Raw genomic sequence first — 17,279 nt, forward strand, 5'->3', positions numbered from 1 at the left:
GGCCTCAAAATAGTTGTAATCCTGAAGTATAAAAAAGAAATGTATGTATTTTCTCGACCACATAAAGTATAAAGTGTTGATCAACAGAAGATGAGGATCAACTCTAACTGCTTCTACATCAGCTACAGTTAAGGATTTAGGCTTCTACAGGAATTGATTTAGGGATTAGTGATTTGAATAGTTGAATATTTTTATTTAGGCGTGTATAACTAATCGCACTTGTTGAATTTGAAAACGATACATATGTTAAAACTGGTAAAGTAAAAAATTTATATAGTTCATCTATCATTCTGACCTCAGAAAATTCCGGATCAGCCATATAGAAAGAATACCAGAGGGTATGTGATCACTGAATGTTAAAAATTCTTAACAACTCGTACATATATTCGAATCTTTTGCTTTGCTTTTAAAACGTTTAAACCTTTTAAATTTAATTTTGGAATTGGAATAAAAGTCACTGTAATTATATATGTATCTTTTAAGTGTGACAAAAAATGCCAAGGAAAAGCAACTTATTCGAACTAACCTTAATTTAATGAAGTTGTAATTTAATCAATTTTTAAAATATTTCAACCTGCATTAAAATCTCAAGAGCTCCATTAGGGAATCGATTTTCATTAGTGATGTAGGAAAATCGATACATTTGTTGTCAATTTTTCGTGCTGTTACCGTTGGTGTCGATTTTTGTGAAATCATCTCTTGTATTTACTATCACTTGCCACATTGCCAGGAAATGATGTAATGATGCCTAAGCCGATATTGGCCAAATTGAATGCTATATGTATCTATATAGAATATTGTTTTCATTCTAACAAACTTAAATTTGTGCTATAAAAGCATACAATTTTTTCTTACATTCTAATTTATTAAGAATTGAAAACAATGCTTTGAAAACAAAATATTTGTTGATTTTTGTAGCTTTGTTTTTCAACTTTACAAATATGTAAATAAGTTTAAAAAGTTTGGACATACCCACGTACCCCCGACATACCCATTACCCAGTGGCGTAGCCAGAAAATTTTTGGGGGGTTAACATGTTTTAGGATCAAAGATATTGAATTGGCTGAATCAATTTAATAAGAAATGAACCAATTCGGGGGGTTTTATCCCCAAACCCCCCGTTACTACGCCACTGCCATTACCCACACAGATTTCTATATTCTAAAAGAAAAAGAATTTGATAAGCTTTAGAAAAGTAATATGTAAATATTGTTTCTTAAAAAACTCGGCTCGACTCGAGTAAACAAGAAGCACATGATAAGCAAAAAGAGAAAGGGCTATAGAGAAAGACAGAGAGAGAGAGAGAGAGAACTCTGCTCAGCTTTTAAGCCTTTTAGTGTGACCGTATGAGCAATTCTCTCAGAAAAAAAAATTGTAAACATTTAATCATTCGTTTCATTCGCTATCAACAAACCGAAAGGAACAGCTGTGAATTTGATCAAGTCTGTTGCTGTTGGCCTCGTTCCATTCAAAACTGAGCTTATCATTTATTAGAATGTGCTAACAATTACTTAATTCTGTGCTGTGAATACATTAGGATGCAGCAGAACAGCTGAAATTTGCCATCACTAAACTGATATCGAAATTAAAAACAAAAGAAACTAACTGCAGTAGGCAATGAAGTACGTGTGATTTGATCAGTTGCTCCACTCAGATACTTCTTCTAAACGGATACGAACAATTAAGGAGAAAAAGGAAAATTAAAAAAAAGAATAAAATTCTTAAAAAATCCGGAAATAGGAAATTAAATCTGAAAAGGAAAACTAAACATGAAGGAACAACAGCAACATTTCGATGATGTACCAACAGTGCGGATACTCTTAATGGGCGATAAGGGTAATTACATTAATGATTAATGCAGTGTAATTGGATAAATACTAATTTTATGGATACTTTGGATAGGTGTTGGTAAGACCAGCCTAACAAATCTTTTGGCAAGCAGTGTGAATACACCGACCCCTGAATCACGTACAGTTGGCGAGAATAGATATTGGAATATTCAGGTTCGCCTACATGAATATCCCAACTTTGAGGGTATGCCTCCATCGCCCAATTGGACTTCGTCTTCGTCGTCGTCATCACCATCATTATCATGGGCTGAATCAAATATTCGATTTCCGTCATTTCCCCGAAGTCCACAGCCGATAAGCGAAATCTTGTATTTTGTGGAATTCTATGATCTAAATACATCATTCAAAATGTCGCGTGAGAATCGCCAACGGCTATATCGTAATATTGATGGCATTATTTTAGTATATGATTGCTTAGATATGCTTTCGCACGATTCATTACACGATTGGCTTTATGAACCATTGCGTCAAATTGCAAAAAACAGAAAATGTCGCAATGTGCAGGATGTTCCCATCATGGTTGTAGGCACCAAAATGGATTTGATGAAAACCCGTAGATTACGTCGTAGTGGTAGCATTGCCAATCAATTGGATGCCGAAGAAATGCTGGTCAATTGTCTTGATGAGGATACATTTATGGACAAAACACGCAATGGCGGTAAATTGAGAAATTTTTTGAACAAAGTGGTTGATTTCAAAGAGCGTTATCCACGCAATAACATTCGTTGAATAGACTTATTCCCACTAATCCTTATCCGATTCAAAAACATTATATTTATATTTTATATATTGAATAAAATTCAAAAATATACATTTCTCTTGTTCTTTCCTCTTCAAACGAGTTTCCTGTATTTATATTAGCCAGGTGGCCATTGCATTTGACGACCACCAAGGAAATGCAAATGCAAATGGTAAACAGATTGAGCGCCGTCTTGTCCATTATTTATAACCACACGATAACCCTTCTCGAGGCCCAAATCTTTGGCCACTTTCTTTCCAACGACGAGGAGATGACCCAGTAGCTCGGCATCGCCATCTTCAGCCAGACTTAATTGAGCCAATGGCTGACGTGGTATCACTAGAAAATGCGTTGGAGCCTGTGGATTGACATCATTGAAGGCCACACACTGGAAGTGATATAAGAAGCATTAAAATAATTTCACTGTGAATGCATTTAATAGGCCTGCAATTGAGATTGTCAATTAGCAGTGATGACACTTAAGCGGTTTTTAAGCTAATTTGTTATCATTTCTCCTACTGTTAGGCTCTATTCTGATTTGTATTTAATATTGACTTGTAATAAACTGTTAACAATAACATTAATAATATTGTTAAAACTTTTTGATAATTCATTTTAATTTATGTGCCAAAGTAATTTTTTAAAAACTGCTCATCACTGCGAAATGCATCTCTTATCTTTCGGTCTACACTGCTTATTGACCGCTTCTTACCTTCTCATCTTCGTAAATGAACTTGCATGGAATTTCCTTGCGCAAAATCTTTCCAAAAATTGTATCTTCGCCTTTTGTGGCAGTTTGTGCTTTGTCCACTTCGCTCGCCATTCTAGCGCACGTTGTAGTCAGATAGCGATAACTGTAAAATTAATAACAATTTTCTACTGTATACATATATTCATTTTAATTTTTTTAGGGAAAAAGCACACCATTTACCTGCTAATATTGCGTACAAAGTTCCGGCCGGCTGACAAGAACATTGAGAACTAGCTATACGAACTGGTTCCGTGAACGATACTTTCAAATAGTGATGTGCACAGTCACGAGTATATCATTACGAGTATGTGAAAAATATGCAACGATGTTATATATTTACACATCCATTATGTGTACTTTTGTTAGACATCAAATTAAGTACATTAAATTATTATTTTATTAAATTATCATTAAATAAAATTAATTATTCAAAGAGATAGGCAATCGGTGCATGTAACATTTATGATCAACCAAAAGGAAATCAAGTGCTTAAAAGTTGCAATATGCTTAAAAAATAAAAAGAGCCGCAATTAATTAATAATTTTAAAAATTTTAACGATGATAAAACACTTCAAAGTTTTCACAACAAAATTAGTAGCAGTCGCAGTGATAGCTCACTACTGTTAATTGCCTCGCTAATTCCTACCTCTGGGGTGGGTAATAAATAAGATGGTCACACTAGTTTGAATTGTACCCCCAGAGAGGAATTTGTGAAGAGAAAAACGAAAAAAACGACAAAAGCAGCCTCAGTTGATAAATTGCATTTACCAATTCCAGAAATAACCCATAGCCACATAGACGTATACTGGTGATGTCTGCTGCGCTACGCTCTAAAGTTATAGCCCTCTACAAGCACGTGAGTGATTCTCGGCATTGCATCAGTTAGATAAAAATTGCGTAAACACCAAAAGTTATCTACACATATCCAATATCTTTGTTATTACAGTTGCAGTATTTGGGCCGGGAATATCCCGGCCTAAATGGACCCGAGAAGTTTCGCAAGCAAGTTCATGATGCCTTTATGAATCACAAGGATGAAAGCGATCCTAAAAAATTGTGGCTCTATTAGCGCAGGGACGCTATTTGGCCAAAGAAGTGGAGGCACTATATTCGTTAAAAAAATACCGAAGTGTGAAGCAACGTTATAGCTACAATGACTAAGGCGGAAGCGATATAATGACCCAAAGTGGGAGTGAAGTGAAGGCGAAAGGCGGAATTTTAAATTGAAATTCAAGGACCGAATAAGAAAGAAGTGAAACAGCGATGAAGGAGGAGGAGAAGGAAACGCTTTTTGTTATAAACAAATTCGAATGTCTTGTCAAAAGTGAAACATGAAACCAGACTGAGCGAATAAATGTGAAAAGAGTAAAAAAATGAGAAAAAAATACATAATTGTCATTGAGTAAGCCAAATATAACTAAACTCTAATTTTTTAATGTTATTTGACCTTGAACGCAATTGTCCCTGTGGGCTTGTCATTAGATACCAGTAGGGTCGACTTTATAATACCCTTTACCTCTACTCGCTTTCAATACAAAGGCAAATCTGAAGCAAACATAAATTTTAGCCAGCTCTACGGGACAATTTCAATTGGAAATATGCATCTGTTGCATAGTTTTTATACATAGTGCAGTTCTGTATATTACTCTCATCATGGAACGATATATTTATATACCCTGATTTACCTGGGTCTAATTTACTATTAGAATCTTTACCTATATACATAGATGTCTGTTGTCTACATTTGACGATTTTGATGTGTGTATATATATCATATTTAGTATCATTTTATAATTGATCGTATGGGCACGAGTGTAGGGTATAAAAATATATTTCTGTTTTGTTTTTGGTTTTTTGTACTGCGTTTTAGCTTTTTTGTTGCTATTTTTGTTTGTTTTTGATGAATATTGCGTATTTAAATTATTCAGTTTGACCGTTGACCAAGTTATTTTTAATTTGCAGGAGCGGACTAGGAGTACTGAGGGAGTTTGGAGTTTAAATGATAAATCTAAGAGCTTACGATTTTTACTATTGGTATCAATTTATTAAACAAACCCTTGACAGTAGTTTTTTCTGAAATGCAAGTTTTTAAAAATTACAAATAACATTGCATTGAAAACTGTCTAGTCTGTCGTCAATATTATCGCATAGTTTACTTATTATATAGTCATAGACCTGACTGATAAGCACCCGAAGAGTTCGGTAATGTCGAGTGTTATCAACATTCAATGGAAATGTGTAAAAATTAATTTTCGTTTGCGGCCATTGAGGCAAGTGAACTTCGCTTTTAATCTCCTATTGGTTTTCCCACTTGGTTAAGTTCATTTATGTTCCTTTCTAATTATGTTGAAATAATGAAATTCTGCCGATAATCTGTTGCCTTTAACGCATCGGGGAATAATTATAAAGCTTTTTGTTTACCAAATGGCTTAAAATCTTCATATTGTATAAAGGGGCCAATTAGTAAAGAAATGGCTTATTTGCAAAATTATATTTTAAAATTGGATAAAAATCGTTGGTTATGACTCACATGGGACATAACTCAGTCCCAGAGTCAAAGAGTGGGTACACTAATTGAGATTGACTTTAATATCGTCAATATCGTAAGTTAAATGTGCAAAACTAATTTATAAAGTGATGAATCGAAATGTTGAGCAGTAAGTAAATTAATATCTGAATTTCTTTGCAGAACAAAAGCTGTTAATAATTTGTGTACTAGAAAGTTGTGGGCTAAAACTTTTGATCCATTTCATTTAAAAATGTTTTATGTACTACAAATATTATATTTTTTCATATGTCCACAGACTGTTTTTGAAGTTTCATTTATAATATTAAAAATGTCAGCCCTTTGATGATTGTATATTTAGATAATATACTATCAAATAATTTGATAAAAATGTATCTTAATTGTAGACATAGTCTATAACCAATTCTAGTTTAGTGCTAAAGTTTACAATTTTGCTCTTTAAGTTTGGAAAACTTGTCGCTATAATTCAACAGCAAGAAGCTTATTACTTCTGTCCACCCAAACTGAGTGAAAACAACTCTCGAAGTTTTTTTTATAGAGTTAATAAAAGCTTAAATGTTGTTAATAATATCCTTCCATATGATACTTGGCAATAATTTTCAATCTTCTAACAATTGTATCATAATGTACGGGAAATGTTTAACGATTTAAATATATTTTAACAATAGTATTACGAGTTTTGGTACAACAATTCGACAACTATTCAATAATATGTATTAATTAATATTCGCCTTGAGCTAGTTACAATTTGTTAAACTAAACTAAATAAGATGTAATGCCTAGTTCTAAATCACAAATGTTGTTTGTACGGTTTTATCGAAGAGTTAAAATTATAAGCGAGTTTTAGCCGAACTCAAAACCCAGAACATCATCCATCCCATAGTCAAATAGACGGAAATCTTCCTCATAGATCTCATATAGACGTCGTATGGCTCCGATTGGTAAGGGATCGAAATAATTACGCAAATTGGCACGAGTACTGGATGGCTTATGTCCAGTAGGGAATGTTAAATTTTGTGCTCCGGCCAGATATAAAGCCAAAGCGGAATCATCAAGTAATGTATCATATTTGCCTGGGAATAAACAAATTAGTTAGAGCAATTATACATAGTTAACAAATTCAATAGCCAACTCACCAACCACATTATACTTCATCACGCAAGGATTGCAGAGCTTAGCTATGACCTCCCAATGTTCATTGTATTCCGTTTGATTCGTTCTACTCAATTCGGGTGTAAGTAAATACTGCACAAACTCTCCGAATTGAACATCATCGCCCAGATTCAGTGATTCATTGGTCGCTCCCGGTCTCAGCTCTTTGATTATTTGCCTACCCACACGAGATTGAAAGTAACGTGCACTTGGTGCATCACCTTCCAATTTGTTCCTATATGCGGACAGTAATCGCTCGAACGGATGTCGCACCAAAATGAATCGCGTATAATCTTCACCAAGCACCTTCAGCCGCTCCTCTTCAGTTAGATCATAGAATTTGGTGAACATTCCAATCGAATGGGCCAGAGACCCGGGAATCTGTAATGGATCGGTGCCATTGTGCCATTTACCAGTGAGCAACATCAGAACACGTTTCCAGTTCGTACAGGCCACCTGAAAAAATGAAGAATTATATTGTTTAGATTTGCGGTAAATATATAAACAAATTTTTCGCAATGAATATTATTTTTTTTTTTTTTTTTTTTTTGTTTTTCCAATGTTTGCTCGTTTTGCCGTTGAATTATGGAGCAGAACGAAAACTATTTCATTATATTTTTTTGTACTGATTTTCGTTTGCTTTTAGATATATTAAATATCACATTGTGTACACTTTAAATTCTCGCAGTGTAGCAGTTTAACAAAAACAAAACAAAATTTCATAGGAATGATGAATGTTTATCGTTTGATTGAGGAATGTATTTGCAATCAGATTACCATTAGTTCCGGAGGAATTCAAATACATATACTTAGATCATTTTAAATCTTTATCTTTATATTGCTATGGACTAAGAAATTCATTCCTTGTGCGTCCTTGAAGCTAATTTACTTAGTCCTTGTTCTACTCGTGTGTTTCTCACGAGAGCTCCAAATAACTTAAGGCTTTGTTATGTGAAAATAGTAGAATCAATCTTTCGAGACTTAAAAGTTTGAAAATACGAAGATTGTTGAGAGAAGAATCTATAAGCAACTAAATTTCACCTTAGTCAGCAAGGACATTTTAAAAAGATACATAAAGATAGATCAATCTATCTATCTGCATCTTCTAGACCATTAACGCATTCTTATCAAGTAAGATATTCATAAAAGATTTAAAATAAGAAGGGATCATGTATTTTAGAATACAATGAAGTGACAACAAAGCTTTACTTTTAAAATTAGTTTGTAACACAAAATATCATGAATTATCAATTAATATTAATCATTATCATAATTTAATAGTAATCATAAAATGGCGTAGTCATTAACAAGAAAAATAGACACAAAAGCTTGCTGGAATGTGTTTTACTCAACACGTACTTCTCACTTCAAAGACAACTCATCCAGGAAAATCATTTGATACCCTAAGGTCCCTTTCAAACCTCCATTCCAGTTTTTACCTTTTGTGACATAAGCTCTTTTAGTAATAAATTTTACCATGAATTTTGATAAACTAAAAACACAAGTGATGCGTCATAACCTGAATAAATACACTTTCAACGAAATGTTTGTAAAGAAAAACTAATTATGAAACATGAGTAAAAGTAAATCCCATTAAAACAATGTGACTTTTTACTCTATCTTTAACATTTTTAAAGCAATTTGCATTAGCATAAAAAAAACCAAAATTTCTCTATTAAACGCTTTACCTTCTGCTTAATTGCAAACTGCAATAAATTTTAATTTCTTGAAAACAAAAATCTAGATTAATTGCCTAATGAATTACCTTAGACAAAAGTTGTACAACTACACAATACTATAGATAGCTAGATATATATACATAAGTATGAATAAACATTTAGTCAAGACCCGACAATGTCCAGCGCAATTAAATGCGGCAATAGCCCCAACAACCACAACAATAACAACAACTTAAATTACATAAGCAAATAGCTCTTTAGTTGTTTAAAGGTTAAAACCTGGGAAAAATCTCGGTGAAAATTACGAAAAAAAATTTCTTTAACAAATTAACTTTAAGATACTCTAATAATTTCTTCAGTTGATTAGTTACAACCTAGCAAAGATTTGATCTCCTTAACCTTTTCACTTATAGACTTTAACAATAGTAAGCTTTTTTTAAATTTTTCAAGCGGTTTTTTTGTTTTTTTTTTTTGATGGCTTCTTTTTCCTTTTGTTTTGAAGCAACTTAGGAATTGAATACTTGGAATAAAAACCTGTCTTTAAAAGTGAAGAGAACTATAAATTTTTTAAACGATGTTGCCAAAAATCATAAATCATATGCTTTTTGTTTGTCGATTCTAAGTTTCTCTAAAAAAAACCGATCTATAGTCTTCAGACATATCACAACTTATGAAAATGGAAAATGAATGGTGTATGACAGCCTAATTAAATTTGGAAAACATTTAGATAGACCAATTGAAGTACAGAATAATTTTAAAAAGATTTATAAAAATTACACTCAATTGTTTTGTGCAGTATCAAACAACTAGCAAGAACTAAGATGAGTCTCTTTTAAAAATTAATAAAGACTAAACTATGCCAAATTAGGATAATAAGGACTAACTTTTTCTTTTTAGGGTGACTTGACACTAGTTTACATCTTATGAGCATAAGTTTACATCTTATGCAGCATATATATTGATATAATGATTAAATTTCGGTGGTATTGCTTAAACTATGCTCAAAGGGGTGGAACTAAAACAAAAAATCATAAAATAGCACACGCAATGGTCGGTCACATAAAAACTCGAATGGCCACAGGTAAATAGCCACATAAGTGTATACATAAATGTTTCACAATTTACGATTTCATGGAAGAACTGCTTTGTGTGTGTGATGTGGCAAAATGAAAATTAAATTTTGTATACTCTGTATACACTATGAATGTATGTAGAGGTGGCCCCCCGCCTTCAAAGTGACGTCTCTGCTCTCTGCAAGGGCTAGAAGATAAGAAAAAAGCACACACCTCCAACAATTAGGTGATTGGCACTTGGTGATCACTTATACATATATTTATGTATTTGTGTACATGAGGTGATATTTGACTTCTATGAGTGTTCAAATTACATTTTCTATGTAAAAACATTGAAGACAACGAGTTATCTGTAAACTTTTTGTGTTATTGTAACCGGATTAGTTTTGTTCATAGATACATGAATAGAAGAATTCGGTACTTTGTCAAATGATATTGATTTATAAATATAAGTATTTAATTCTAAATCGAAAAATATATAATTAGGTCATATCCCTTTTCAAATCTCATATGGGTTTACGTTTTTCTCTTAAATTCATCCATCTTAGATGACAAATTTTTTGCTTTATTGGCCAATAAGATAGCCCTAATTAATCTACAAGAACTTTACTTATTTTAACAATACGCACCTACCAACTAACTAAATCGACTTGAAAAAAAACTGATTGATTAGGCCGCTATCATTCATTAGAAAAGGAAGGCCAACTTCTTACACTCTCATACAATTATGCTTTGAAAATGGTTCAAAGTTCGCCTATGAAACACAAAGTTATTTTTATATTTTCACACCTGAAGACTCATAGGGAAAGCAAAAAGGGGTAGGTGAGATTGAAACGGCTTTGGTAATCTAATCAAACGAGGGAAACAGAAAATAGTTTTTAATAAGTCATTGGTTCTTTTAGATAAGAAAGAATTTCCGCCCATAAGAGTTATAAGAGTTTTTCTATTTAATTTCCTAATTCAATTAAAAATGGTCTTCAATTTCAAAATATTTTGATTATCTCTTAATAATGGCTTTAGTAGGGGTACCGGGGAGTGTTTGATAAGCACTATGTATATGCAAATCATTCGAGTTCATTTCATCGGCTTATCAAATTATTTTTATAAGTTATATATTCTCTATAGATTAAATATTCACTCAACGTATGCGAAATTTATGCAAATTGCTGGGCAATTATTCTTTAATAACAAATATTTTGATGAGCAGTTTGCTTGTTAATAATAATAACTATATAATTGCTGTACTGTGGCCTCAAAACTGCAACTTGAACTGCGATCTATGCAGCGGGTGTCTCAGCAAGAGTATTGAGTGCTTTGATTTCATTTACATCGAAAAAATAGAATAAAGTAACTGAAAGATCACCCTGTTTGCCCAAATAGATAATGAATAGACATGCATTAAATCAATTCGAGATAAGGTCCAAGTGGTCTAAGGTGGATTTATGATTATTATGCACTTTATATAGTCAGAAACTCAATCTCAAGGATATTCAATACAGACAGTAAGTGCATTGAGTGGCGATAACTAAGTCCGAAGGTTCTGAGGTTTTTTTTCACAAAAAGGGTTCAAAATAATGAACAATAATACATAAATGAAGCCTTATAATCTATCGATTATTTCTAAGATACATCTGAAAGAAACGCACAGAGTGGATAGGCGATCATGTCAGTATCATTTGTGGAATAAGCTTCAGTTAGTCGCTTGTGTATTTACAGTGTGGCACATTTCTTTGATTTCAACTAGATGGCCCATCAATTTGTTGATTTATTTGGCTTTCATGCCACAAATCGGACATACATACATATATACATTTATGTGTATATATGTGCATATGTATATAGAAATGTAACACATGTTGAAAGCTGATCAGTTGTCAGGCAACAGAGCAACAAGAGCAGTAAAAGAAGAAACAAGTTTTTAGTAAACAAGCACAAGAAAAAAATAAAAAGAACGAAGGAAAGAGCAAAGAAAATTTCAACAAACACTTCATGATTGAAATGTGCTGGGCCATCAATTTTTTTTTTTGTTTTTTGGTTTTGAGAACTTGGACTTAAAATAATTTCATTACCTTGGGTACATAGCAATATAGTAATTTATGCTCCTGATCCACAATCATATGATCCATTTGGAATTCAGTCAAATCGTCCAGGGATTGTGATTTCTCCATATCATTTGACCAGAGATCGCATTGCCTTTGCAAATATTCCTGACGTTGTATATTGATGGTTTGTGTTAGCTCTAAACTTTGGCCATTTATCTTGACATTATTATTATTGCCATCCTCGAATGGCAGGCATGTGGTAATTGCGGTAAGTAGACTCAAGTGAAAGTAGAGGATGCCCCCAGAGCCAAACAAGTTTCATGCTCATGATGATGACAATTGTTATTGACGCCGTCTTCCAAAGTATTTAATTCGATGCACAAATTTCAATGTGGCCGCATTATTAATACCCAATTCATGTAATTTGGTTCGGCCGTTTGCTTGATCATTGATCGGCTGATTGGTATCCACGTTGTATAAAACGAAACACCGCCATAGAAAACGCCAAGAAACGAATGCGCGATGATCGTGTCCGTTGCGCTGTCCCGAATGAACTAATTCGCCAGTGGAGCTATGTATGGCTCCATCATTCCGATCAACCTGTTGCTGCTCACGATCTTGCTGTCGCTCTTTTCCATGTGGTCTTCGTCCGCTCGAACATTGTTGTTCTGGGTGGCTCTCTTGCTGCTTCCGCTTGAGCTGAGTGAGAGAGAGTTCGGTTATAGCTTTCTTTAGCTGAGCAAGTGTGGGCTCACTTTGATGGAGCTAAAATTCAAAGGAATGATAAAGAGAGTAATGAAATGAAGAGACTGACTCTTGGAGAAATTAATTCGTGGATTAATTCGTTAAGCTATTATTGTTATTGTTCCTTTGTTCAAATAAAATCGCCTTAAAAATCTTTGAATTGCATTTATATATTCATTGCAGGAGAAATTGGAATATTTTAGTTCTAGTTTTTACAGGAGATCGAAAAGGATAATTGAAAATTAATATTTAATGGCTCATAAACCTGGAAACTAATAAAAAATTTCTTCGTGGCAATCTTAATTGGTAGATATCTAAATAGAACATGCACTTTCATAGATAGAAAATGCAATTAACGAATAAAACTAGTAGTGATTAATATATATGATATTCTACATCACAATACAAAAAATATTATTCCTAAGCTATTTATTTCTTAGTTTAATGCAGAGTCATTAATATTTATAATTTAGTTAATAAACTGCTGCATGGAAACTTGTTTTTTTTAAGGTGGTCCTTGTATCCGTATTAATAAATACAGATCTTTTGCAAATTCTTTTTCATTTTCTTTCTTAACAGCCCAACAATTTGGAAGCAAAGTTTATGACTGATTTAATTAAATACTTAAAATGAGTTAGTTAAATTGATATAACGATTAGCAGAGTTAACTTTTTCAAGATGTTAAAAGAATTCAAGACTTTTTCTATTGAAGTAATGACAAGAGAACAGCTAGAAAATTCGAATGATGGATAAAGATTTCTATGATTTGTCAATATTCTAAAAATAATGTTTGTGGAACCAAGGGAAAACATAAGAATGGTTTGATTTGACTATATCAAAGTTTTTCATAGAAAAATCTTTCTATATATCAACACCTAACGAAATATTTAAATTGTCATCAGAAAGTCTTTCCAAGCCATGATATGGACAGTAAATATAGAAAACATATATAGGCGTAAACGTTAAATAAATAAACAGAAGATTCTAGAATATATTTTGGTTAACAAAAACATTATAATTTACTTTACAATTACTTTAAGTGTATCTAGACCATCGCGTTGTACATAAATCGTAGTGGCCTGACCCTTGACTAGGGCGATCTGTAGGAATTATGAAACAAAAATATAGTATCTGCATTAGCATATATCAATTAAGCTCCGTTTAACGGTAACAATTAGCATCAATATTGCCAGAGAGTAGGTCAATCCTCTTCTACAATAGGTGCTAATTGCTTAAGTAAATTTTTTACCTCGCCGAAAAGTTCCAATTGATTGCAATCGTGTGGTATATCCGAAAGTTCTTTACAATTCATCAATATATGACGTAGCTGCTCATTTGTGGCACTTAACATGGCATTATGTTCGGAACTATCGAAATCCGAATGCAAACAATTGGGCGAGGGTGTACGTGAATTGGTATTCTTTTTGGGTTGTCGTTTCTTGCGTTTCCCAAAATCTGTTCCCCGCGATTTCGAGCTTCACGTACGGCCTTTTTGCGCAAATTGAGAGGCATCTTTGACAGCATCTTGTAGGTCAGTTGAGATGTGGCAACACGTTGTTGTTGTCTGTGAATTGAAATTGGATGTCATTACATTTTGGGCATATTCCGTTTCAGCAAAGTTTGAGGAAATTAGTACAAGAATACGAAAAGGTCTATCCTATTAAAGTCTTTTCCATTAAATTCTTTCAGTTAATCTTTTGCAAAAATATTTAAGGTTACAAGATAGGTTTTTTAATGCTACCTAAAAAAAAGCTGTCATCAATTTGTGATGACAAAAATGTAATATAAGGAGTTCCCTTTTTTGGGGTTTACACTAGTAAAGAAATAAATAAGTTATGATTGAGGTCGGAACCAGAAATTTGGCTATTCTGCGTCGATTGCTTTATCCTTGCAGCCAGTTTATAAAAAGTGGTTTCGAGAATAACGTTAAAAGCTTTTGAAAAGGTATAATATTTGTGATTTTTAAAAGAATGTGACAATAAGAGATTTGTAGCTATAATCCCATTAGATGAGCAGGATATATGAAAAGGCTTAAATTCTGGACTAAAGAAGAGCTTTGTATATATTTGGTGATGATCAGTAGGAATTTGATTTTCTCGGCTCCCAAGTAATTTAATGAAAACTGGGTTTAAACGAAAATCTCCTTTTACCAGCTTGAATAAAGGTTTAGCGCTGCCTTGAAGTTTACTATTATAGTTTGACATTTGTATTTGAAGAAGTTGCATATCTATTAATTCTAAGATAAACTAATTTAAGGAACGTTTGTTTTGTTTGTAGTTCTTGGGGTCTTTTGGCTTAACGCCGTTTTAAAACACCAATTTATACTAAAGTACTTTTTTCTTGATCTATGTACATATAAAACTAAATTGAATTTCATATACATACATACATATACATATTTACATACATACATACAATTGGAAGTAAAAATAGTAATAAGGGCATCCATAAAAATGGATTTTGTAATTATATTATTATAGTTATTGCTACTGCGATTAAGTTCTTTTTTAAACTATTTCGAAAAAAAAAAGATTTGGTACATTACCCCGAATCTCTTAAATAAAGTCCACTTGTTGCACTGTCCATATTTATTTATTTTTTTATTTCAATTCATTTAATTTTATCTTGTTCGATTGGTTAACCTTCTGTGAAACACGTTTTAAATGTAATTGTTGTACACAGGCACAAGGACTCTACAATGCAAAACGCGATTTTCCTATGGATACCGGTGCGAAATTTTCCTTTGTTTTGGTTTGTTTTTTTTTTTTTTTGGCAGTGGCCAGTCGATAACCTTGTATCGGCTATCGGGAAAAATGTCTATTAAATATCGTTATCGGCGTTATCGATAACCGTGTGCCCCTTAGAAGTCCGCAATAGAAAAAAATAACTGGTTCCATTTATTTTGGCGCTTATTTTTAAAATGCTTAGCTAGAAGTTTTTCTGGTTTTTACATTGGCTAAGATATAAAGAGAATTAAATAATTTATCTTTTTAAGCTTATTGTTAGATATACTTCTTAGATTGGACCGATTCTCTCCTTTTGGGGATGGATACCACGCGTAAACTAAAGATTTGTACATTTGATGTTGCTTTATACTCTTGGTGGCTCGTTTCCAATTATTGCTCCGCTTGACACTGTGCTTTGTTTATAATATTTGGGGTTGTTGTCTGCCCGAATTGAATTGTACAATCCAAAAGTTCTTTTAAATTCTCTGGTGTACCATGTCGATCCTGACTAATATTTATAGAAAAAGACTAATAAAATTATTAAGTTATTTCCAAGACTGACTTACCCAAGAACTAAAATCGTTTTTTGAGCCGAATCAAAATTCTTTAAGGTGTAACTTGTTTCTATGTTTTCTATGCCAACAATGGAAAATTTCTCCATCTTCTTCACACTCAAATAATCGTCAAGTAATTCAGGTTTAACTTTCAAGATTGGCAAGTCTCCTTCAGTTTCGGACCTGTAATACATTTTTGATTAGTTATAGTTCGTGATTTTATTAGTTTGCCTCAAATTTGTCGAGTCGCTTAAAACCAATGTTTGTACTCCAAAAGACACACAGCTTCGGATCAAATCATTTAAGCTATTGACATCGTCATTGCATGCAGATACCACAATAAGTTCCCCATTAGATTTAGCAGCTCTATTTTGTGGAGGAGGTCCTTGCTGGAGAGGAGTAATATTAGCTCTAGCAACAGGTTCATCATGGTTGATTGGCATTTTATTTGTTAACTTGAATTCCTCAACTCCTTCGTCTAATTGCTGTGCCGACTTGACAGCTTTTCGTTATTGACACGACAGTTTGAGTTTATCTTCATTAAAATAATAAACCGCAGTGTTTGACATGAAAGTCGCATAGGAAAGAGCTTTATAGTTATGTTTTGTATAATCCGATGAACTGTTGGCGCAATAAACCTCGGGTAAAATGTAACGAGCTTCTATATGAGGTGCCAAATTATCTTCATCCGATGTCGGCAGAGTATTTTTTATGGGAAAATAGTTTCTAGAAATAAAATTAATTACAATTCTTTTTAATTTCTATCGATTAATTCTTCATATTTGGCCATTAGTTTTCCTACAACAAGGGCGGCGAACTAATGTACATCAAAGTTTTCCGCCTTGATAAGGGAGAAAATACATTCACAAATCATTTTAATTTCATCATCTCTGATTTCAGTATTCGTATATGCTTCGAAGATAGAATGAAGGAAAATATGAGCAACAGAAAGTAGGGACACTTGTTGATTTGGCTCCAGACCAGTTATGGACTGCAATCGCTCTATAAGGACTTTCGGATCTCGCAAAGTTTTAGATACAGTCATTTCATACAACAATGTTTTATTAAGTTGTTCATTTGGCGCAAATAATGCTGACCATAGCTGATACCTATGGGTATATTCTTGATCACCATCAACAGCCGTAACGATCATGTCCGTTCGTCCGTCCATATGAACCAGTAGATCTCGGAGACTATAAGAGCTACAGCCATCAAATTTGGTAAGTAGACTCGGAGTAGAAACACATAAAATGTATGTATAAAACTGTTTCACTAGGTGGTCCAAAAGGCCGAAGTTGGCCGTAGGCTAGTGGCGGCGCTAGAGTGCACGTGTGCTTGTAAGAGTGAGACAGCATATGGCATGATAAGACATGTAAAATAATTTAACAAACATACATTTGGTCTTCGAAATTTCAAATATTTGTTTTTCCTGGTGCATGGTA

General features: G+C 33.2%; 4 protein-coding genes and 1 pseudogene across 4 annotated transcripts; 2 read left to right on the forward strand and 3 right to left on the reverse strand.

The window, feature by feature from the left end:
* Window positions 1–1,426: 1,426 nt before the first annotated feature.
* Window positions 1,427–2,661, forward strand: LOC137572132 (rab-like protein 3). The gene is made up of 2 exons (XM_068283910.1): window positions 1,427–1,836; window positions 1,903–2,661. The coding sequence occupies exons 1-2, from the start codon at window positions 1,770–1,772 to the stop codon at window positions 2,577–2,579; spliced, it is 744 nt and encodes a 247-aa protein (XP_068140011.1). The 5' UTR covers window positions 1,427–1,769; the 3' UTR covers window positions 2,580–2,661.
* Window positions 2,602–3,597, reverse strand: LOC137572133 (adenosine 5'-monophosphoramidase HINT1-like). The gene is made up of 3 exons (XM_068283911.1): window positions 3,521–3,597; window positions 3,302–3,443; window positions 2,602–2,977 (listed from the first exon to the last, which is right to left on the reverse strand). The coding sequence occupies exons 1-3, from the start codon at window positions 3,562–3,564 to the stop codon at window positions 2,708–2,710; spliced, it is 456 nt and encodes a 151-aa protein (XP_068140012.1). The 5' UTR covers window positions 3,565–3,597; the 3' UTR covers window positions 2,602–2,707.
* A 408-nt stretch (window positions 3,598–4,005) lies between these two features.
* On the forward strand, window positions 4,006–4,703 carry LOC137572137 (electron transfer flavoprotein regulatory factor 1-like). The gene is given in 3 exon segments (XM_068283913.1): window positions 4,006–4,196; window positions 4,287–4,392; window positions 4,395–4,703. Coding segments are annotated over 3 exon segments (258 nt in total). The 5' UTR covers window positions 4,006–4,151; the 3' UTR covers window positions 4,502–4,703.
* A 1,797-nt stretch (window positions 4,704–6,500) lies between these two features.
* Window positions 6,501–12,125, reverse strand: LOC137572149 (carbohydrate sulfotransferase 11-like; the record flags this gene model as incomplete). Its single annotated transcript, XM_068283921.1, has 3 exons — window positions 6,501–6,940; window positions 7,004–7,475; window positions 11,841–12,125. Coding segments are annotated over 3 exons (987 nt in total), but the record flags the coding sequence as incomplete, so codon positions are not given.
* Window positions 12,003–15,294, reverse strand: LOC137572134 (uncharacterized; annotated as a pseudogene).
* Window positions 15,295–17,279: the final 1,985 nt, after the last annotated feature.

Source organism: Drosophila tropicalis, unplaced genomic scaffold (assembly GCF_018151085.1).
Source record: "Drosophila tropicalis isolate 14030-0801.00 unplaced genomic scaffold, ASM1815108v1 contig_219, whole genome shotgun sequence".
Lineage (NCBI taxonomy): Eukaryota > Metazoa > Arthropoda > Insecta > Diptera > Drosophilidae > Drosophila > Drosophila tropicalis.

Coding starts and splice junctions, on each gene's coding strand:
- LOC137572132 (XM_068283910.1), top strand. CDS start 1,770: ATGAAGGAACAACAGCAACATTTCGATGATGTACCAACAGTGCGGATA. Junction 1,837..1,902: donor ACTCTTAATGGGCGATAAGG/GTAATTACATTA, acceptor TACTTTGGATAG/GTGTTGGTAAGACCAGCCTA.
- LOC137572133 (XM_068283911.1), bottom strand. CDS start 3,564: ATGTTCTTGTCAGCCGGCCGGAACTTTGTACGCAATATTAGCAG. Junction 3,444..3,520: donor TTTGTACGCAATATTAGCAG/GTAAATGGTGTG, acceptor TTAATTTTACAG/TTATCGCTATCTGACTACAA. Junction 2,978..3,301: donor TCATTTACGAAGATGAGAAG/GTAAGAAGCGGT, acceptor TATCACTTCCAG/TGTGTGGCCTTCAATGATGT.